Here is a 25,207-nt window from a genome sequence, read left to right as displayed (position 1 = left end):
GAAGTGACCTGTTTCTGTGCCCATGTTGACCAACCATCATTGACACCTCCCTGCAAATTATTATATTAGGGTTACTGGTAATTTAATACACCTGCCTGCAGTGGGCACAGGAGGACCATTCCTAGACATTGGACGAGTGGCAAAGAGTCATCTGGTGTGATGAATCAATGTTCCATCTCCATCATGCCAATGGACAGGTGTGTATTTGACAGCAAGCAGGTGAGCAGCTGGCAGCAGTAGTATATGATTTGGCGAATGTTTTCATGGAAATCATTGGGTTTCCTCATACCCACTGAACACTCTCTCACTGCCAGATCCAACCTCAACATTGTTTTGGACCAGGTTTTGACCTTCATGGTGATCATGTATCAAGATGGTACTGGACTCCAACAAGACGACTTCCCAATTTATGTACTTCCCTTGCTGCCAACTTGGCAGCACAATGTGGAATTAGGTAGGTGGACATAATGTTTTGACTCACAAGTGTATATATAGAATCACTACGCATTATCATTAAAAGGTACTGAAAGTGTGAGCATGATTAATTGCTTTCTTTTTATGCTACAAAGAATTTTATACAGTTGTATGGATGATATCCCAAGCAGCCACTGCTAAGAATGGAACATTGTTGTTGAGCTCTTAAAATTCTTCACCCACTCAGTTGATTTTAACTGCATTTTTAATGACAAACATAATTTTCCTGTCATTGAAACATTAGATTATTATCAGTAGTATATTATGCTCTGTTTATACTAACACCAAATATTCATTTTTAATAGAGGAAATTATGCATATTTTTTTCTGTTTTCCTTTCCTTCTCTTTGTAGGATGCAGCAATATGATCAGTCATATGGTAATGTACCTATTCATATGCAGTCACATATGGATCAGCAGCAGCAGCAGCAGCAACATCAACAGCAACAACATCAACAGCAACAACTTTCTCTTCAACATTCCCAGATGCAAATGATGCAACAGCAGCAAACCCACATTCATAACATGGGCCCTCCTCATGTACCCCCAAATCACTCACAGCAACTACCTCCCCATTCTTCCCCTGTTGGAGGACATTCTCCAATGTTTACAACTATCAGCCAGTCCCAGCTTTCATCGCAACTAGGCTTACAGATTGGGACACCCCCTTCAGCACAAGGTCCTGGTTCAATTGGAAGTTCTCCTCCAGGATCCAACCAGACTTCTCCTGGTCTTGAAACAAGTGAAGACAGCGATGATAGCACACAAGTATCACAGGTAAGTTTTCATAGAATGAAGTTTTCTCTTCAGCATTCTTAATTCGTTAAGAATAAAAATATTATTCTTAATATTTTTATTGACAAACAGTACTCCACAAACAGTGGAGTACTGTTTGTCAAGTCATTCACCTAAAGGCTCTGTTATAAGAATCCAGATATTTTGCCTGTTTATTGTTTTGGCAAATTAAAGATGGAATGAAGAAAAGTTATGGTAACATTTATATTTGATATAAAACAAAAGTTAACTTAAATATGGAAAAAAGCTCAAATTTTCCAAATATTATACAATATTTGTTTGGTCTCCATACTCACCCACTATTTGGAGTACTGTGTGTGAGTATTGAAAGACTCCAAAGTTGGGCTTTCTAACAAGGCACCTTAGAGGAAACCTAATTGAGGTTTTAAGTCTCTGAAAAGGGATAGTAAAATGAAAGAAGGCAAAATTTCACTGTTATAAATTATTTCAAAACTAGATGGCATAAATTTAAATTACAGGAAAGATTTAGACTGAATTGTAGGAAGTTTTTTTTTTTTTTTTTTTTTTTTGCTAGTGAGTTGTTAATTACTGGAATAAGCTACCACCATGAATAGTTGAAGCTGACAGCTTGAATATATTCAAAGATCAGCTGGATAGTTTCCATCTCTCTTATCTGGTATGTGTGTGGGGAGGGATGATTTTATCCACACTGTAACCCACAATGGCTTAGAAAACTCTCAACCTGTGTGAGAAGGGTTGTTTATTTTCTTTTTATTTACAGTGGATGCCATTTGTGATAACTTTGAGACATGGTATAATTGATAACAACAACTGAAGAAAGAAGAATGCAAGTGTTCATTTGTTGTTTATTGATGCAGAGTGGAAATATGTACATAAAGGGGTGGAAGTAGTTGGGGGAAAAACATGAAAATCATAACAATGTAAAATATTTTAATGACTGTCCACTTATTTCTTCTGGAAATCATGCAAATCATTAATAACAAATAAAGAATATTAAAATCAAGATTTAGAAAAAGGTTAATGGTCTACTGTAAAGCAGTCAGATTGGTAGGAGTACAGATACAGTACTTTTTTCATAGAGCAACAAAAATGACAAACTATGTGAACTGTAACATGCAACAGACTTTTATTGGTTATTTAATTAAGTAATGTATTATTTTTTTTAAAGTGTTATGGCAATGCCATGGCTCAGTTTGTATTCTGTAGCTAGTAGACTGTTTGTCAAGGCTTTGTGCGACAAGGTGGCTTCCCAGTAGGAAAAATTCTGTTTCAAATTTCAGGATAATTTAGGTTCAACTCACTATTTTGTTTAGGCTTGACATGTGTAATTCTAAAGTTTTGCACTGTTAGAGCATTTGTTGTAACTGGAAAAGAGACAATTCATGTTTTCAGTTGAATTTTGAATTTAATTTTCTACCTCACTACTAAAATGTATTTTATGAATCTAAGAAGAATATTGTAAAAAGTTATCTAAGTGTTCCAGTTTGCTTAAATTGAAAGTATGTCTATCATGATGAATTATAAGTCACTGCTTTATCTGTAACTGCATTTCTGGAGGCTTTTGCAGTACTATTCAGTTGGCACTGAAAAGGCAGCGAGGAAGTGATACTAACTGCAGAGAACAGATGCTTCCTTCACTCATTCTCTTTCTGAAATAACTAGAAGATTCCCTGAAAAAATGGTGCTTTCGGCATCTGTTCCAATGAAACACTGGAACAGATGCTGCTCTCTCTCTCTCTCTCTCTCTCACATCAAACTATCTCCATTTTTCAAGTCATTTCATCATGTGGAAAGCACCGTTCTGGTACATTTATAACTGTGTTCTGCTGGATGGTGAAATATTCTTTTCCCCTAAGCAGCACTTTATCTTGATTTGAGAATATTATGAATACATCATATATAAAAGTGGAGTGTAGCACCAAGGAGCAACAATATCAGTTTGAGAATTGTAATTGGATAGGATAATAAAGGTAGTAAAAGAGAATAGCAAAAATTCTGCCACAGAAGTAGCATTTATTTAGTTACTATAGAAATATATAAAATACTGATACAGCCCTAGAAAGTAGTGATAAATGAGACCTAGTGTTTGAAAGGGGGAGGGGTCTGTTTCTCTACATTTTAAAAATGATAGACACTAAAACAGGTTCCATTCAAATTTCACAATATTTCTGCTTTAATGCATTTTTATTTGAGTCATGCATGAGTTAACTGTAGTGTAATTCTAGCAATAAGAATGTCGATAGTGTCTCATTTGTGCTTAGCCCACAAAAGCTATCATTCTTGATGACGTTTTTTTTAGCAGTGGGGAAAAAATGTAAATCACCCCCCCCCCCCCCTTTTTTTTCCCTCCTTGGTTGAACTAATGCATACTGCTCAGCAGCATATCCATGGAACCATTTTATTATCAGTACTGTCAGGAATGATATACCCAGAGGAACATAAATATATTACTTTTTTTTTTTTTTTTTCCAGACAGTTATGAAGAAAGAAAATGACACTAGTAATGTGTTTAAAACTATTTCAGTTATATATTGTTAATGTTTATCTGCCATTCTCTGCTGAAAAAGAATGAAATATAAGAAGAAATCAGATCTAATTTATAGCACATTAGAGTAAGGGAATTAGTCATTTTCTTTCCTTATTTCTATCATTGTTCATTAATCCTAAGAGGCCCTTCAGTGATTTTTATTAAAATTATATTTATTTCAGATGTCTGTAAAGGGGAAAGTAATTTTTGTATTAAACAACTGCAATTAGACTCATTTCCATTATGATGTGATGAAGAGATAATTAAATTACTTTGCTGTCATTCTGTTTTAGAACAAATAAAAGGTATTTTCATTTGCGTAAATTCAAAAAGTGTACTTTTATTTTAAATGAATTTCCTGTTTTTTTTTTTTTTTATCAAGAAGAGAGCAAAATGATTAAATTGTTATCAAAGTTACTGCAGTGACACTTTAATTATGAGTTCATTTAATTGCTACCAGTTTGGTACCTACAGGTATTCTGAAGCTGATATACATCATTAAAAGAAAATGTATGTTTCCAACTTGCACAAATGTGATTAATGGCATTTAATTAAATTTATTGTGTGATATTTGGGATTACTATTAGATACTGTGTGCATTTAACAGTTTCTAGGAAAAAAATTTCATAGAAGCACTTAAAAGGTCTAATTAATCTAGTTTATGTAATGTCTATCATTTTGTTTAATTAGTTAATCACCAAAGGGAACCTAACTTGAACTTTATTTCATGTGTACATAATTTTCATCCCGGTTGCCAATACCTTGGCAGTGCACTGAGAAATGTATTTCTATTATCACATCTTAGTATACATTGCACCTACTGCATTTTTATCCATCGGCACTATTAATTTTGATTTATGAATAAAGTTTGCACAGAACTTTTATAATTAAATAAAATTTTCTGATTTTATTTGAAATTGAAAGCATTCTTGATATGTTCACTACTCCTATTTCCAGCTTACATCTCTTATTTTTATGATTGTAGTTTGTCTGTATATAAAATTAACTGATATGTAGTTTTGAGTGGCATTATGCTAGACTAGAATTTTCTTTGTCCTTCTCTGAAAAAGTGTTAATTATGCATGGTTCATTATTTTATAACAGCGGCTCTTCTCACTGTATGCAGTGAACTACATAAATTGTAACACTAAAGAGCAGATTAAAAAAAATTCGGACTAGACAAATTTCTAGTTCTGCAAATTTCTAATATATTTTAGGGAATTGTTATCATAGTAATTGGCTCTCTCTCTCTCTCTCTCTCTCTCTCTCTCTCTCTCTCTCTCTCTCTCTCTCTCTCTCTCTCTCTCCTCTCTCCCTCCCTCTCATTTTTAGCTTGTTGGTGGAATAAAAAGACCTTCTCCTGAACCTGTTGATACAAGTTCTATTGTAAACAAAAATGGAAATAATAAGAAGCCCAAAGTCCCCAAGAAAAAGAAAAAAAGGGATCCCAATGAACCACAAAAGTAAGTAATTTAATATTTTCATATATGGTGTAATATATAATATCGTTATTTAATTATTGCATTAGATATCAAAAATATATTGAATATATTTTATACAGCTTGGGTAGTTTAATTTTAACCCTCCATGAGTAGAATTATTATTATTATATATATTTTTTTAACTCTCCTTCTATTTACCTCTCTGTAATTTTTTTTTTTTTTTGGCTCTTTAATCTGGCACTCCCCCCTCCTAAAAAAAAGCAATTTTCAATTAACACACACACACACACACACACACACACACTTTTAAAAGCACACTGAAATTATAACATGCCATTGGTGCAAACATATTACCCATAATTTGTATCCCCCCACCCCACCCTTCAGGATGGGTCAGGAAATTAATTAGTTGCTGTATGAGCAGTGTTTGTATACCTCAAATAATTTAAAATATATATACACGTTCCATTTAAACTCTTGTAACACTAGTGTTACAAGACTTTAAATGAAAAACCAAAAAAAAACTATAAAATAGTGCAGTCATATAGTGAATATTGTTGGGAACGATTAATATGGGAGGATAAGATTTTATTCTCAAATTAAAAAGAGAGAGAGAGAGATTTTTAACAAGTGCCAAGTGGCTGATGAAGGGTTAAACAAAATTTTCTTAGATTTACTGCTCACTTTGATGACGAAAGTGCATAAGATGTAGAAGTATTTGATTAGAGTTCAGAAATACAATTGTACCAGTACTTGTCTTTTATACTCCTGCAAGTGTAAGTTACAGGTAAATCCAACCTAACCAGTATATATTTATTATACTATAGAACTGGCAATGATACTTCACAATATTTCGTTCGTAGTGACTTCCCAAAGTATGGATGGCATTGATTTAATTGTATCTCATATTGCAACTACCTTCACGACGAGTTACCATGATATTGCACTACCTTGAATAAGTAACCTTCACTAATAGAGAAGACTATTGTTACTTATTCTCTGCAGATACCACCACCCAGACAGCACCTTGGTGTTGCAATAATGCCAACCCAGTTATGAAGTATAGCTCCACAATATGAGAGATGCCTGATGGTGTATATAGTGATAAACTAAGAAAATAATTGCACAAGGCATAAGACTATGACTGGCAATTCACTTTAGAACTGGCAGTGATACTTCACAATATTTCATTCGTAGTATAATGGATGGTATCGATTTAATTGTATCTTATATTGTGACTATCTTCACAATGAGTTACCATTATATTGCATTACCTCAAATAAGTAATGCTTCACTAATAGAGAAAACTATTAGCGTTCTCTATTAGTGAACACAAGTATTGTTGTACCTCCCAGAGCCCCTTTGGAACTTGATTCTTGCCAGATTTTAGGAGGTCATACTTAAAATCCATAAAAATCCATTTCTGTACTGCAACTTATTTTACTGAATGGTCATTTTACTGAAGTCTCACCATCAAGTTTTGATAATGAAATTAGGTGGTTTTTAGAGTGTGTAGTCTAATGAAGGACCCTGATAATATCATCCGTTGTCTGCCACAGCATTGTATCTCTGGAATCACTCAACCTATTGACTTGAAATTTTGCATGGGTTTGTACATCATATGTGGGCCAACGTAATGCCATATTGATCGTTGTTGACAAAAATTTGTCTGAGAAGTGGGTGGGGGAGGAAACATTTTTTGACAATGTATAGCTTATTATGCACCGTTGGAAAGAGCTCAATGAGTAGGTTTAAAATATAATTTTAAAATATTTTTGAAATTAAAAATGGCGGCACCAGACAGGAAAATGTGAGTAGTTTTCTTGTCCCCACTCCCCCATTTCAGTTGCTAATTGAGCTAAAAATGCGTTATTCAATGCTTATCAAGTGAAAACTATTCCGATTGAAATCTATCATTTACTTTTTGTGTTAAAATTAAAAATAATTTTTTATTGTACTTTGATAGCACATGCTTCTTTGTACTACTCTCCTTTAGGTGACAAAAAAGTTGCTAAATAGTTAGTTAATAATTCTATAAAGGTCATTTATAAATTTTGCGATGAGAAATATTTTTTTAACAATTTTCAAAGCTGGAGTTGTCCCAGCAAGGAGGTACTCGGGGAGTCAGTGTTGGGGAGGCACCTGTGCGGAGTCATGCACAACCCTCACCTGCCAGTCACTTCTCCCCAAGACTTTAATCACTTCTCCAGGATGACTTCAGTCGTGATGACTTCTCCCACCCTTGTCAATCACAACTGGAAAGACTCAAATAGACAACATTTTCATTAGTTCCTCAGTTTTATGCCAAGCCAGGGTACTAGAAACTTTTTTTCAGTTACCATAAAGCTCTCTATTTGAGATACTACACTAAAAACAATTCGTGACTGCGGACCCTTTATCCCGAGTGCCTGGCACTCAATAGTTGACCGATTTATTTGTGTTTGAACTCTACAATCCTCTGTGTCACTGACTTTTATTTAAGGTGGCAAATTTAAGGGGAAATATAGGCTAAAGATATAGTCACTTCCCAAATGCACATTTATACTGTTTTTTTATGGAAATTGCTTTAATTTAATCTTATTTACAAAATAATTATAATTATGTCTCAGCATTTCCAATTAAACATTACTGTTAAAAGATTCCTAATTTTATATTGTATAAACAAAGCTGCTCCCGACCCTTTTACTAATGTGTCTATTATATGGTAATTTGAGATAATACATGGATTGTCTAGGAATCGTCAAATAGATAATGCCATATCTTATCTGTTTCCAAATAATTGTAGACAATTTTTAATAGATGGCAGCAAGCTTTAAAATTCAGAATAAAAATATATTAGTTGCCTGATTTGGGCTTACAAAAACTGAAATTTAATAAATTCTTGGGAAATATGATTTATAACTTGATGAAACTGAATCATGGGATACATAAATGTACATAGAAGATATTACTACATGAAAAGGAAAAAAAATGAGAAAAAAAAGTAACTGAGTAATTTTCCAGGTTTTTTTTTTTTTTTTTTTTTTAAATTCTGATTTGATTTTTGACAGAAATTAAGTTTTATGTGCAAAGCATTTTTACTTTTCAAAATTTCACAAAAAAACTCACTACCTGCAAAATTCCTACTAAGGCCCACACACATTCTGTGGACATGCCACATGTATTCAGGAACTTGCTTGTGGAATGCATGCATGCATGAATGAATTAATGAATTTTTTTAATCAAATACAAATGGATGAAAGTTGCAGTAAACATGGCAACTTTTGTCCATTAAAAAAAGGACATTTACAGTTATGATAATAAAAAAATAATTATGCTTGTACTAACTTTTAGAATGTCATGCAATCTATAGGTTGCTTAATATTTAATGAACTTATCTGCTCAATGCAGGAATTGTGTACCAGGAACCTTCAGAGTTCTTCCTCACTAATATTGTCCTCATAAATAGCAATAGCAATCCAATGCCTTTTTTTTAGTAAACTTATCCATGCCATAAATTAGTCATAACAAGGAAAACATGGCTTTGATGTTAAATTCCATCCTGTGCAATCTGATACATGCAGTGTGGTGATAACTTAGTTTCATGTCTCCCAATAGAATTTAACCATTTAAAAAATAATTTTTGATATAACAAATAAAAATTAAATTATATAAATGCATAAAAATAAATATATAATAGATTTAATTTTTAAATTGTAAATATTATTATATGGTAAAATAATGTAAAATGTAACCACTAAAATTATAAACAGAATTGAAGTAAAGCCCATTTTTGCAAAGTAATTTTTGGACATTTTTTGAAATTAGCTGTCCTGTATTGGTCAATATAGCTGTGCTATATTGTAAATGTGTATGTTGTTCGGTGTTAAGGGGGGGTAAAAGCTGTGTGCAGATTGTTTTTGATTCTTATAATAACTCAAATAAAATTATACACATCTAGAAATTACCTTTTTTTTTTTTTTTTTTTTATCAAACTTACTTGGTTTTATGCATAATTTTATCCTTGTCTTCAAATACAAAATAGTTTCTTGCAATACCCATTATATTATTTCAGTTGTAGCTGTAGTCTGGGGAGCAGTTTACAGTATTCTCAAAGTTCTCAGCCAAGAAACTTGGTGGCTATAACTAGAGATAATAACCAGCCATGAATGTTGTTCATCAGCAATATATACCAGCTAGCCATTGCACCAAATGTTCACATCTAAGCCCAGGCCATTCTGTTAGATTAAAGTTTTGCCTGTGTGTAAGTGAATATGTGATCATAAATATTGTCTTTGAATGGAAGCCTCCAAGATTAATGATCCCATTTTCCTGAAAGTGCTTTTGTGTTTTTTCAGTGTAGTGCATATAAATGGTCATTAATAATAGCACACAGCTATTTGAGTTCCCTAGCATTCTTAATCCTGCTGCCACTGTTTATACAGAAAGAAAATTTAAGGGTCAAATAAAATAATAACTTGGAACTTCCTTACAAAATCCATTTAGCAGAACCAATTTCAGAGTGTGTGTGCTATACTCTTTGTGAATGCTAAATAACTCCATCTCTTTGTGAGTTGATAAACATTATAATGAGTACACAAAACTGGGGCTCTTCTAAAAACTGAAGTTATTATTTAAATATGTTGATCCCAGGCATAATTTCCATTCTTTATGGCTAAAGATTATTGGCTCGCTCTTTGCTGCTGCTGTGACAGCAGAACTAGGATTTAACATATGGTAAAAATTTTCTCTTGTAATATGTTTATTGCTGAGTTAAGTGATTCTGCTAGCTAAGTAGGATATTAAATACTTAATGTTGTTTCCACTTATATTAAAACTTTGACATTTTATGTGACTGGCAGATCCATTATGGGAATTTTTTAGAATGAATCTTATACATAAGAGTATCCTTGCCTTCTTTATTTTTAAAATATGGTAAGAAATTATCAAAATGTATATACTTTAATAAAGCTCATAAGGGAAAATGATTATGATTTTTTTCTATAGCAATAGAAATAACCTTGTAATAAATCATACTAGTGTGGTGCTAACAGTGTGATAAAAGTTACTACATCAGAAGTAGATTGTAGAGCTTAAGATTGAGTTTTTTATTTGTCAGTGATAGAAAACAAGGCAGTGATAGAATAGTTAGTGAATGTTGTTATTTTTTTTTTTTTAAATGGAATACAGTCATTATTGACTCATTTCAGAATTAAGAACACTGTAATTTGGCAGTGGGTTTTATTTTGTAAGTGTGCATTTCTTTTTCCTTTAACTTTATACCGTTGAATATAAAATTATTTGTATAGATTCAGGTAGTTTTTTAATGAATTGATGCTGTGCTAAATGTGAAACTGGGAAGTTAAAAATTAAATTATTATTGCTTAAAATCAGTACCTCAGCTTTTTTTCTGATTGATGATCAGATCCCCCTCCCCACATGCTTTCATATATTTTCAACAAGAACCATTCATAGCATGGATTGTTCTCCATGACTGGAGGAATTCTTAAAGGCCTTACAGTTAGAACTGTAGTTAGCAATCTGGTGGAGGAGGTTTGGGGCCCCGTTCTCCTGAGTTATTCCAGGTTCTTTAACCCACACATCTTGTAGATTGGCCAATGAACACTATATACAGATGCAATATGGCCTTCGATGCCAATGTCCTATTTAAAAATAATAACAAATTAACAACATTAACATAGACTTCAATAGATTATTATAATGTATAAAGTTAGGGATCATTATGATGCATTCTCAAATATGTTTATTTATGGTCATTATCAACTCTTGTCTACAACGTCATATATTTGGAAGGTTCTGCTGAATTAAACACTCAAGTAAGGTATATGAACACTTTCAGATGTTTTACAAGTGTTTCAAGTTAAATGCACAAGTATCATAGAGTGGCAGTAAACGGTAATGGGTGTTTTAACCAGTTTGGTTACCAAATTTTCATACCATTTGTTAAGATAGGATCATTTCTTCTTTGGTGGCCTCTTCCTTTTGAAGGGGCCACCAAAGAAGAAATCTTGGCATCTCTATCCTTGACATCAAAATGAAGTCTTTTAAAAATCACAGACATGCTAGCTACAGGAATATTTGTTCTCAGTGGGTTCCAAAGCTTTCAAACACATGAAATGAAAAACATCAAGGATGGCAGTCTGTACTGGTCTGCTTGTGACCTTTCAACAAAACTGGTAATTGTTTAAGAGGTTTTAATCAGATGGACCTCAGCAGTGAATAAGAAACCAAAGATTTTTAAAGTCTCACAAAAAAAAAAAAAATTTGGGACCAGTATGTTATAATTTTTGTTGATTTCTTTGAGAAATAAGGAGCTATCCACACACACACACACACACACACACATACAGAGAGAGAGAGAGAGAGAGAGAGAAATTTATAATTGCAAGACCCTACATGGTAGGCAGTGTTATCAAAAATTGCTAGGTTTATGGACACATTGATGCCATGTCCTGCTTACAGCCTAGATCTTGCTCCTTTATTTATGTGTGTTTATAGATTAAAGGCTGACCTATGCAGTAAAACTTCTCTGAAGTTAAAAGATGGATGGAAAATCCAGAGAGACAGAATTTTACAGGGTACTTTCACTGCCTTGAAGGATGACTATATCAAGTGATGTTTACACACGTTATATTCCAGAACTTATTGAACTTAGTTTAAATAAAAGTTTTATAGCTCACTATGCATTATTTATTGACTGACCTTAGTATTTTAGCTGACTACACAAACAATCTGCCTCAACCTGTTTGAAAAAACACTGAAGGTAGAAATTAAAGGCCTGTGCAATCAAAGTGCTCAAAAGGCATAAATTCACTGCTACAAATATATATGGTTCAAGAACTGCAGGATGTGTGGAAAATTCAATTCACCCTTGTAAAAGAATGATTATAATTTTTCACGGATGACTGTACTGTTTGCTACTTTTAGCTAAGCTGCGGAATTTAAGGCCAAACCAAGCTGCATCACATAACAATTGCACAGCTGACTCATGCACACAGTGTGAACTTGGCAGTCGGTCAAGTTATGCCTATTCAGTTTCACCTATGTAACAGTGGACGTGACATGGGGAAAAGGTATGCTGCTCTCAAATTTTGTTTCCATCTCAAGAAAACATCGAATGAAACATTAAAAGAGGCTTTATGGAAGCGTAAATTTTCTTAAAAGAAAATTTATGCATCTATATAGCACAGCTCGCAGGTGCTTTAAAGATGGACACGATTCAAACACAAAAATCGGCAGTTCTGGAGCTCCAACCAGTGCTGCCACCAAGAAACCATAAACACTGCTTCTATAATCATGAGAGAAGATCGTCGTATAACAATAAGGCAACTGGCAGAGATGTTGAATATCAGTAGGAAGCACGCATGGTATTCTCCATGACTATTTGCATATGACACGTGTTTGTGCACAATGGGGTCCAATACTACTCACACTTGAGCAACAGCAAGTTTGAATGGAGGTTTGTCAGGAGCTGCAACAGATGGTTGCTAATGGAGCCATGTCTCATCCCCTGTTATCACTTTGCACAGAACTGAAGTTCTGTGTAAAGTGATAAGTGATCACCTCCATTTTGACCTAGAGAGTAATCAACAAAGCTCTGTTTGGAAGTCTGCATCATCACCAACACCAAAAAAAAAGTAAGTTGTGGCTTCTGCAAGAAAGGTTATGGCTCTCTTTTCTTTTAAAAAAAAAAAAAAAAAAAAAGGAATGGTTTACCAGCATGTTGTGCCACATTATACAACTGTTACGGGACCTTATAGCACACTATGTGATCGCATTCATTGCAAACGACGACAAATCATGCAGGTGAGTGGATGCTGCACCATGATAATGCGAGACTTCACATTGTTCATACTGTCATCGAGTACTTAACCTGCATTAATATCAGGTGTGTTCCTCATCTGCCCTACGACACTGACCTTGAACCCTGCAAATTTTTTTTTTAATTTCCAAAGTTAAAGCAAGGAGCTGCGAGGAAAACATTTCCAGTCATCATCAGAAGTTATAAAGACTTCGGAGGCAATTCTCAAACACACTTTTAAAAAAATGGCTTCCACTATGAGTTTGAAAAATGACATGGGGACTACTTTGAAAAGGACCATCAAAATATGGATGATTAATAAAGGTATGTAGTGCAAAAAAAATTATGATTATTCTTTATTGAACAGCTCTCGTAAATATTGTGTGTTTTATCTTAATGTTTTTCACATATTACAAAGTCATATAAGCAATTTACTTACACTCTGGAGGAAAGGACGGTGACCAGCATGTGGATATCTTTTCTTAGTGACCATCATTCTGGGTATCTTTTCTTAGTTATACTGGTAGATGAAAGGCTGTGTACCAGTATAACCAAAAAAAGATATCCAGAATGATTTCAACACAAGCACTACCAAAGAATTTGGTGTTACGTTGACAGACGCAGTAGTTAGAAGTTAGTAGTCGATAGAAATTTTTCTATCAAAGATTGCCTGCACTTGGGAAGACTGTCGTCATGAGCAGAACAGTGTACACATGTGAGTGCATCTGCATTTGTCAAAGAAATTTCTGAAAATGGCCATAGGAACATGGAATCTCACATTCGCAGCATTAGATCATGTTACAAGAGAGCTCAACATGAAACAATATTGACACGCATTGTGAAGCCTGGACGTTTTTCCCAACTATTCCTGCATGTATCAGAATGATTTGCTGACAATTCTGCAATTTACAATAGTAAAAAAATGAGAAATATTTATTTCTCACCTCTTTGAGGAACTGGAACACTGTCCACCCTGCTACAGAGTATGTTTATTGCACATTTGTTTGATACATATTTCTCTGAGGGACTATCAACTGATTTTATCTAGCATGTTGTGGGAATAGTATGCTGTAAGTGGAAAATTTTAGGACTACCTGGTCAGATGTCTCATTTTGATATCATTGTGCAGTAATTCCTGAATGTGGTGTTGCAAGGCCAGGGGACTGGCTGCTGCCCTGTTCTGTTATATGAAACTGCATTGTGTAGTAAATAGTGTCCCAGAGGCATTATAACAGAATTACGTAACAGCAACAGGCTGTCCAAGATGCATTTAGTACCATCACTCCAACAATGGCATGTCTATTCTCATGCTACAAATGCAGGTGCATCATTTTCTGTTATGAAAATGTCATTTATACAAGAGGCGAGAGCATTTTATAAAGATGAATAAATAACTGTTGTTAATGACACTTTTAATGAAAAATTTTTTGTATACATTTATCACACTTAATTTGGGGGGGTAATGGGACTTCCCAAACAGCCTATGTGGAATGCTGTGACAGGATGATCCAATTTTGTATGTGGATTCTGCAGATCAGCTCTGGTTTCAGTAACAAAAAGTGCTTCTGTATCAGAATTATAAAATAGTTAATTTCCGTTTGTCATATTGAAATTATTGGAAAGTAGGATTTCATCATTCTCATGTTTTTTGGAAAAGTACTTTTCATCAGGATTCTGTTTTACTGGGATTGGAAACACAGCTGTAAACACTGGAGGGGAGAATCCCCATTGGCTGGAAGATGTCTATTTTCCCCTGTTACATGGATTATAGTATTGAAAAATGACTATATACATATTTTGATGAATCTATTAATTGTGACTAATCTACTGAACATTTTGCAAGGTGGTGCATCAAAAATTAGATTTATTAAATGATATGCCATTATCGGAATGCAGGTGAAAACCCATCCCAGTGAAGAAAATACAATGAATGGCAGCATATGGAATGCTGGCTTGTGCAGCTTCAGTTGCATCCTGCAGATGCTCAGTTGGGTTGAGCAAGCTAGTTAGTATGGTAAAGTCACCCTCATTCTTCTGGAAGCATTCTTCTTCTTCTTATTTGGTTTTTAGGAGCATTAGCAACTAAGGCCATATTGCTCCGGGAATATGCGGTGGTCATTCCCTTGACCTTTCCGCATCCTCCGTATTTGGTGGTGACGGGCTCGAACCCCGGTCTAATCAAGAAGCGTGTACTACGCACTGCTGCTCCTTCCCACCTGGCTACGGAGGCGCCCTCCTGGAAGCATTCCTAAGCCATCTATGCCTTGTGATGAAGTGAATTATTCTGCTAGAAGTAACCATTACTAGATAAACTGTATGAAAGTAATAAACTTGGTCACAACAATATGCAGGCAAGCAGTAACGTCCAGATGTCAATTCACCAATATCAGGAGATGTAATATGTGCGTGCACAATAACACTACCACCATCAACCTGCAGCTCGCCATGATGTTCCAACTGGCAACAGTGAAATCTGATGAGGTAATGGTACAAAATTTTTAAAAATCTACTGCCATTAGAATCATATTTTAATTTTATAGGGAAAGTATTGCATTGATCATGAGGATGGGATGATTCATTGAGAAATATTCAAGACTGGTTACATTGTAGCCACTGTAAGGTAGGGTTTTTTTTTATTTTTTTAATTTAACTCCTGAGGTTCACATTTCAGCTAGATGGCATTTTTATTCCAACTAAATGGGCGTATAATCTCAAGTTTAGAACTGCTGGTCACTATGAAATTTTTATTTTCATGCTTTGTTGTATTAAAGTGTAACAAAGATTTGCCCTCAAATTTTTATATCAAATAAAAATGTCTTCTACAAACATCCCTCCTTTCCTTTGCCAGTAACATATGCATTAAATGTGACGGAGTGAGCATAAATTTGTAGGTAATCTGTGCAAATGCTTTTTGTAGACTTTGTTACAAAATTCATAGTTATATCTCTGTAAATGTATTAATTGCATTATTTTCATAAAATTAGCTATTAATAATAGCTATTGTTGTAGTTAATACTTAATATTTGTGCAATTTTTAAATTGATTTAACCTCAAATACAGCATTCAGCTTGTCTCTTCTCTTTCCCCACCCATTTTTTATCTTGTGAAAGTTTATTACCTGTCTCAGAAATAAGAGAAATGTCTTTTTTATTTTCTTTCATATTTTTTTAAAGTATGACTCTGATTTTCAAGAATTATGAAAGAAGCACTTGGAGTGAAAAATGATTCCACAGTGATTTACATTTAATCTCAGAGGACACTGTAAACAAAGTAATGGTAGAATGCTGTAAATGTGATTTTTTTTTTTTTTTTTTTTTTTTTTTTTCCCTTCCCCTCCCCTGTGCTTCCTGCACAAGTTTTGATGTTCTTGTAATGGTAGTGGATATTGAACTGTATAATGAGATGCATATAAAAAAGACATATCTATAATGGGTTCTGAAGTACGGCATCAGCTCATGCAAGTCAAGATCTTTTCCTTGAGAGAAAGAGAGAGAGAGAGAGTTTCAATATATATGTAAAACAGCTGGCTTTAATTCTTGAGATACATAGTTACAGTTCAGTAGTATTCTATCTTTATTGTAATGGCATTTGCATTTCTGGCTGAATTGAAAAACTCCATCCAACATCATAATCCTATAACAGTGCTTAATATGATTTTTTTAGTAGTAATTTTCTTCAAGATTGTTTTCTGATGGAGATTTTGGATGGAATTGATAATGTAAAAGCAAATCTGAAGAGGACAGAAATGTACTTCTTGCTTGATGAAAACAGACTTTGTAATCTTTCCATGTAATGGAGTATATGTTTTTTTTTTTTTTTGTTTTTTTTTATTGCTTCAGAGAGTATTGTGTTTTTTTTTTGTGACATTTCAGTAACCTAAAATAGTTTTTCCATCTCTGCTCATGCATAGATTAAAGTAAATCTGATGGCAAGGGAATGCATGCATGCACATGCTATACTTCACATACACTCACATAATCCTATACATATAGATCTCTTTCATACTCTTTTCCAAGTTTATTATCAGAGAGAAAAATTGTTTCAGAAACACCATAATTGGATTTAAGATGGATGCAAATGTTAGATTATTTTTTTGTATGTTGTGGACAGGCTCCTAGTTTGCAAATCATTAGGACAAAGTTCAGGTCAATAGTTCAGTATACTTGATTTCATTCAGAAAATAGAAACATTTGTCTTTTTTTTTTTTTTTCTTGATTAATATGTAATAGTTAGAATTAATTTCTTGAAATGCTGACACCGTTAATAATATTAATGGTGGCATTGATGTATTTGTCATTAAATGACAACTGCATCTACATTTATATTATTATTAGGAGACCTGTTTATGTTCTGATAATTCGTTTGTTAGTGCAGTTGCCTGTATACTAATTGCAAATATGTAGGACTATTATTTATAACTGACTGATGTGGAAAAATTAAAATACTGTGCTACATTAGAATTTTGCATGATCATGATTTATTTTTCCAAATCCTTTTCAATTATTACTTATTAATGATAAGTGATTATTAATTACTTATTAACTTTTATACTCGGAATAATTTTCTTTTTTCAAAATTTTCAAGGATGACCCAAGTTTTTTTTTTTTTTTTTTCCCTTTTATGGTCACATATTGTTTGCAAATTTTGTTGGAAAAAAATTATCTGTATAAAGCCAGAAAAATTCTAGCAAACCCTGTAAGATAATTATAACTAGACATCAGATTATGTGCATTTCTGTATACATATGCAAATGCATATTGTGGCAGCAGTTTTAATCATTAATGCATATTTTGTTAATGTGATCAATTTTTCATGCACATTCCACTTGGAAATGTGATTTCATTCATTGAAACAGTTAGTACTGGTAAACATTTCAGTTAGTGTGGGGAAACATTAATGGTGTTTTGCTTTAATTATTACACAGGCAATAATGTTGGATGAAAGTACATTCTTTGTATGTGTATCATAACAGTTCAGTTTTGTTATAAAAAATTTACAGAATAGGCAGCTAGGCCTTTTGATCAAAATTCCAAAAAATAAAATCCACTACTAAACTATATGAAATTATTGATTGTCAATCAAGGAAAAGATTTTACTAAAGATGGCAGTGTTGTTTGTGACACAAATATTCCATGCAGAAAAAAAAAATTCCAAATCAACCAAAAAAAGAAGAAAAAAACAAGGAAAAATTGCCACGTTAGTCATTTTTAATCAAGCCATTTAAGCAGAAGATAAAAGTGACCTCTAAAAGGATCTGTTGTCAGTGGCAATATCCCTTTCAGCAATTCAGCTTACAAACAATTTTTGAAAAAAATATACAAATTAAGACATCCCAGATGAATCTATCCCGAGGAAGAATTATCTTATTTTTTTTTTTTGACGACATTATTTGCAAAATTCATCAAGATAGTGGAGAAAAGTGCATCTGGATTGGAGGGACGGGATTGATGAAATGACAAATGCTTGTGGCCACTGTATTGTCCATTTAGTATATGGGAATTTAGACACAGACCTTCTCATTCACATTTTCTTGCTTGTAAGATTCTTGAAAACATTTGCATAGCTGCTGACTCTCCAGATTTATGATGGAGAATCTGTTTTTGACTCAGTTTGACCATTCACAGTCAGTCATTCAATAGTTATTACTGCAGAATTTCTCCCTTTATTGCAAAAAATTGTAAAACTGCATTAAAATTGGAATTTAAAAAAAAACTCTGAATTTTATATATATGGCTGTGGTAAACACCTGACAATAGTTTTCCTGATTGTTCAGTTAAGTATTATAAAAAAGGGAAGGAAAAAAAGCAAACTTTATCCTGCAGGTTTTCATTTTCAGTGCAACACATATGATACGGGCCAGGGATGATAGCTTCTCTCAATTTAGAAAGCAATAAAGATTAAAATAATAACTTAGTTTATTAAAAACTAATAAATATAATTAAAGATCTGTTTTCAAATAGGGGGGAATGCAGATTTTAAACTCCTAACTCACGTTGCATCTAGAAAAATACATCAAAGCTGGTTTACACAGTAAAATTCACCATAAGGTATTTTATACATAGTAAACCCCCCCCCTCCTAAATATATAGTGTAAGTTTACATTTTTTACTGTTGAGGTGATCTGTATGTCAACACAATCCAGTGAGGTGTTACATCTTTAAATATTTAATACACTCACAGCAGAAGCCAAATGATTTTATGAATAAATCTGATAAATTGCAGACTTAGTTTGGTGGCCAGGGATTTCCTGTTGGAATTTCTAAGACCAAAGCACGTTTCCTTATAGTGCTGAAAGTTTGGTGATTCCACTCTTAGATAGCAGTTGCCCAATTGGTAGAATTAAGTTAAATACGGTGCAACCTCAAACATAACTTGGGTGTTAGGCGACAACTTTTAATACTGGCATTATAAGCAAAGTGCATTATAGCCAAAAATTTTTTACCATTTTCCCCCCAGTTTTTTTATTTATTAGCATGTTCGGGAGGCAACTAGAGGGAGGAATACTCTTGATTTGATTATCAGCAGTGATTCTTCATGCATTAAGAATCTGCAGATAAATGAACCACTAGGTGGCAGTGATCACAGTGTGCTGAAGTGGGATTTACTCAAAGAGGTAACTACCATCAGGGGTAAAGGGAAGGGTTATTGCTTTCGTAAAGGCGACTACGATGGACTGAGACAGTATTTAAATTCTATACAGTGGGACCAACTGATGATGTTACCAACAGCAAATGCAAAATGGGAAGCATTCAAAGAACTTATCTTGGAAGCTACTAGGCTTTACATACCAACCAAGAAATATTGTTCAAGGTTTAGGCCTAAATGGATGTCAGATGAACTGATGAGGCATATGGCAGAGAAGAAACATGCATGGGATACATACAAATTAACACATGACACAGAAGCCTATGATAGATACAAGTTGATCTGTAACCAAGTTACAAAGGAGGTTAGGCAGGCGAAGGCAGATTACGAGAAATCCTTGGCAAGGGATGCAAAGAAAAACAGCAAAGAGTTCTTTACTTATGTAAACTCTAGAAGGAAGGGGATGAATCAGATTGGTCCACTTGATATCGATGGGTCAACTGTTGATGATCCTGCTCAGGTAGCTAACAAACTAAATGAATATTTTGCATCGACATTCACACATGAGGAATTATTTAGCGAGGGGAAAGCCAGAGGTGTATTCAACTCTAGCAGTAAACTAGAGAATCTTGTAATAACTGAGAGTAAAGTGGAGGAGAAATTGTTGAAGATAAACACAAGAAAGGCACCCGGGGTGGATGGGATCTATCCAGTTATATTAAAGGAGGCAGTAGAGGAAGTAAGCAAACCCTTAGCCATAATTATGAGAGCTTCCTTGGACTCAGGGGAGGTACCCACAGACTGGAGATGTGCAAATGTGACCCCAATTCACAAAGGAGGATCAAAGGCTGACACAAGTAATTATAGACCTGTGAGCTTAACTTCTGTTCCAGGAAAATTAATGGAGGCACTAGTTAAAGAAGCACTGCAGGATCATTTAGACAAGACTTCAGTTATAGCTCGGACACAGCATGGTTTTGTTAAGGGGAAGTCTTGCCTGACCAATCTGATTGGATACTATGATGCAGTCACAAAGGAACTGGATGCAGGGAATAATGTTGATATTATATACTTGGATCTTAGAAAGGCTTTTGATACTGTTGCACATGGAAGACTGCTGCACAAATTGGAGCAGTGTGACATTGGAGGCAAATTGCTGCTGTGGATAAAGGGGTGGCTGAAGGGGAGAAGACAGAGAGTGGTAATCAATGGACACTGCTCGTCGTGGACTAATGTTATTAGTGGAGTCCCTCAGGGTTCAGTATTGGGTCCTTTATTGTTTTCTGTATTCATAAATGATATTGATGATGGTATATTAAGCTTAATGTCAAAGTTTGCAGACGATACAAAGGTAGGCAGGGTTGTCAAGGACACTACTGACACTATGCTGCTGCAACAGGATCTGGAAAGGTTGAGCAGATGGGCTGACAGGTGGCAAATGAAGTTTAAACTTGACAAATGTAAAGTACTACACATGGGAAACAGCAACCCCAGAGCAACATATCAACTCTGTGGTACTACACTGACAGTGGTAGAGAATGAAAGGGACCTGGGGATGGTTGTGCAGGCAGATATGAAGTTCTCTGAGCAGTGTAGACGGGCTGCAAGAGTAGCTCATGGTGTATTGTCAATGATATATAGGAATTTTTCCAGCAGGGATAAGGAGGTGATTATTCCCTTGTATAAGACAATGGTCAGGCCACACCTAGAGTACTGTATACAGGTCTGGAGGCCTCATTTCAAGAAGGATGTAGAGCTGCTGGAACGAGTACAGAGAAGGGCAACAAGATTAGTGAATGGAACAAAGGGGTGCTCTTACGAAGAAAGGCTTAAGTTTTGTAAATTACAGTGTCTGGAGACTAGGCACCAGCGAGGTGATCTGATAGAGTGTATAAAGCCTTGAATGGTTTGAGCATGCTCAATGCTGATGGGATTCTTCCTCTCGTTCAGAATAATCACCTGAGAGGGCATAAATTCAAATTGAGGAAAGACAGATGTAGGATAGACATGCGGAAATTTGCCTTTAGCCAGCAGCGGGTGGTTGGTTGGTGGAACAGACTTCCACCCCTTGTCGTGGAAGTTGATAGCCTAAATAAGTTTAAGGCTCAGCTGGACAGGTATTTTGAACGAACAGAGGGGTGAAGTGGAAGTGGTTTCTTTTCTTTTTTTATTTATTTATATATATTTTTTTAAAAATTTTTTTTATTTATTTATTTTTTTTTATTTTATTATTTATTTTATTTTTTTTTTTATTTTATTATTATTTTTTTATTTTTGGCTGATGCTGCATAAGCTTGCTTTCTTGCATCAAATGCCTATGCTAATGCTAATGCTAGTTACTTTATTTACTAATGTTTTATGAGTGTACAGACTAAGTATTAACCATTAAAGGTTATATCATTCCCTTTAACTGTAATTTGTTAGTCCCTATACAGACACAAGTAATATGCAATAGTTCACTCTCAAGTGAAGAACAAGCTGTATCTAGATAAAGCCTGTAAGCAAACACTGGCAGTCTAGTCTGTACAATAACCTTAGAGAGGAAGTTGTTCTTGCTTGCTTCCACATAGGCATCTTATGCATTCATTCCTGATGAGGGCAGATGACTCCCCTCTGTTGAACACTGTGACTGCTTTTAGTCATCTGACTGTGCCTTATACACTCAGTAAGATTTTATCTGGCAGTGACCACGTGTCAGTTGTTTCAGTTATTTAACATTAAACCTTTTTCATCGTATTTAAAATTTACCCTTTTTTTTTTTTTTACCTTTTTTACATATTTGATTGTTATTCATTTTGACATAGTGATCTAATTTGTTAAGTCACTGAAATCTTAACTGTTATCTTTTATATGACCTGGTGTTGGTGCATTATAGCCTTAGTTGTTAATGCACCAATAATATTACGTTCTTAGCGTTTTTTCACCAACCTTTCATGGACCGTAAGTGGGTTCTGGGACCGTAAGTGGCTCGAGAGTTTGCGGATCAGCTCTACAACCAACATTAATAGGGATAGGGGTGTACGGATTCACCCCCTTTTAGAGACTATTATCCTAAAAAAGGATGAGCGGTTCCGTACGACTTCCGTTCGAGCCACTTCCGGTTCCACAATGCAAGAGAGCGGAACACGTGAGAATGGAAACATGTGATGCCTACCATTACTCTGCTGATATTTAAAGGTGTACTGAATAATAGAGAGTACTGCTGAAGAAGAAGGCTGAAGCCTTTGAAAGCTACGGGATTTTATCGCTTTTAACTTAGTATATTTTAATGCATTTTAATCTTTTAATATTGTAATACGTATATTAATTTTGTAAATACAGGTTATTGTAAATAGTTATCAAGATTTGTTTTATTTTATTTTCATTTTATTCTACTCCATGAGAGGTTGGTGTAAAAACGCTAAGAACGTAATATGAATATACCCAACCTCAGAGGCCTATTTGAGGAATGCACCAATAAAATGCAAATCCAAACTCTAAATGAATGAAATAGTAATGATATGTCTAAAATGAAATTCTTAACTGTTCTACGGGACTTCTATATACTGAAATTGAAAGAAATTGATAAATAAAATACTAATGTTGTAATTCATTACAGCATGCTTGCATTATCCATGATTAACCAGGTCTGTAAAAGCACAATGGTTAAAATTAATGATGGATAAGGAGTAATATCCATCTTTAGAGAATTTTGGGAATGCCTCTGTATAGTCGCATGTTATGATGGTAATTCATTCCCGGGAAAGCTGTGAACTAAAGTAACAATACTTTTATTGATTTTAATATACAGTGTGCACATCATTTTGTTGTATAGTACTTCTTCACAGATGAATTACTTTCCACCTAATATCAAGAACTTAAACGTCTAGAAGTTGAGGGCCGTGGATTGTTGGTGGTATCATATTTCTTCTTGCAGAACAAATCTAGAGTTGATTGCGTACTAGCCTTTTTCCTGTTCTTCAGAACTTCCTTGTAGCAATAAAGATCAGTTTCAAGATCCCTAATGACCTTAGATCTCACTGAATTTTGGTCCTCATCTAAAGCTCCTTCATTGCCTCCCAGTGCTGGAAGAAATCTATCAGCATCAAAATTCTTAGCTTCTCCACATGTTCTTCGGGTGACTCCTCTGAGGTCATCTATTCACTTGACTCAGCATTTAAGATCTCGTTCACTCAGTTGCACAAGGCCTTGAGTGCTGAACTTTTCAGCATGCACCTCCAACAGTTATTCAACATTAGAGGGTTTGATTCCAAGCCCAGTCAGTTCCCAGCTCCAAAATGTTTTCTGCATTTTTTCAGGAGGTTCCTCTTGGAATTTTGGGAAATCCGTGACACAATCGTGCTACAACTTCCTCTGTGCAGAATTCATACAGCAACTGGCTTTATCACAAGCAATTGCATTCTTGACATTGAGATAGACTTTTCCAGAATTCCCTTAAAGTGAGCTTATTTTTTCCATCAGTGGCCTTCAAGCATTTAACAAATGTGATTATATGGTGGTAATACTCAAAATTAGCAATCGCATTCTGGTTTATGTATTGTAAGATCAATATTGTATTGGGAGGCAAGAAGGTTGTTTTTACCATCCCATCAGCTAACTCATCAAGGTTTTTTGGGTGACGACCTGGAGCATAGTCAGTGATCAATGGCCTTGACTGAAGAGCAAAAATTATGCCAGAACCACTCCTGCAATAAAGTCCTGGTAACACAAGCTTACGTGCTTGACTTCTGAACCACAGAAAGCTTAGCTTTCACAAAGCCTTTCAAAGCTCATGGGTTCTCAGAGTGGTAAACAAGTGTCGGTTTCAATTTAAAGTATCTCAGTGACCTTTAACCTGAAAAGCTCTTTTCCTCCTTTGTAATGAAAGTTTTGTTAGGCACCTTCTTCTACAATAGTCCTGTTTTATCGATGTTGAAGACTTGTTTAGGATTGCATCCACATTCCTCAAATAATTCAAGAAGACTGACACTGTCAAAAGCATATCAGTACTGGCTGACTTGCCATACCTCACAGTCAGATGAATACACCAGAAAGTAAGGTGATGCATTATCTGTTTCTGTGGACACAAAGGTAATGGTGTATATATAAGGGAAATATAATATACATAAATATATATTATTTATATATACATTGTATGCCCAAAAGTATTCAGACATTTCTCCACAAGTATTATTGTGTACTGTGCTCCACTTATTGGCTGAGACATAACCAGTATAAAATTCTCTTGGTGTTTGCTTATGCAGCATCTGTATGTTAGATGTATGTATGGATTGTGGACCAGAACTTAGGCTTTCATTGCAGGATGGTAGTAGTTGGATACCTCCCCCCACCCATTCCCACTGGCAATCCATTTCCACCCCAAGATGACTTCGAGCATGTGTATAAAATAACTGTTAAATCATAGTGCAAGTGTAACTGGCATTTCAAGCTGGAAAATAAAGGGCTCTAGCATTCTTGCTTAGTAATATCAGTATGAGAACCGGTTTATAAAACTGTCCTATATATTACAGTCATATTCACTCCTTTCCCCTCCTTGAACTTATGGTACTTAGGAAAACATTGGGTTTATTTTATTTTATTTTATTTTTTTTCTTCTCTCCC

General features: G+C 34.6%; 1 protein-coding gene across 8 annotated transcripts in view; it reads left to right on the top strand.

Moving 5' to 3' along the window:
- LOC150082917 (TOX high mobility group box family member 4-B-like) overlaps positions 1–25,207 on the top strand; it is a 359,573-nt gene that overhangs the window by 290,017 nt on the left and 44,349 nt on the right. For all 8 annotated transcript variants that reach the window (XM_090377677.1, XM_090377674.1, XM_090377675.1 and 5 more), the window contains 2 exons: positions 828–1,251; positions 5,111–5,241. In XM_090377677.1, coding sequence (XP_090233803.1) covers positions 828–1,251; positions 5,111–5,241 — 555 coding nt within the window. The remainder of the gene's footprint in view (positions 1–827; positions 1,252–5,110; positions 5,242–25,207) is intronic.

Source organism: Mastigoproctus giganteus, chromosome 7 (assembly GCF_048544385.1).
Source record: "Mastigoproctus giganteus isolate SK-2022 chromosome 7, ASM4854438v1, whole genome shotgun sequence".
Lineage (NCBI taxonomy): Eukaryota > Metazoa > Arthropoda > Arachnida > Uropygi > Thelyphonidae > Mastigoproctus > Mastigoproctus giganteus.
This window is presented reverse-complemented; position numbering and strand designations above follow the sequence as displayed.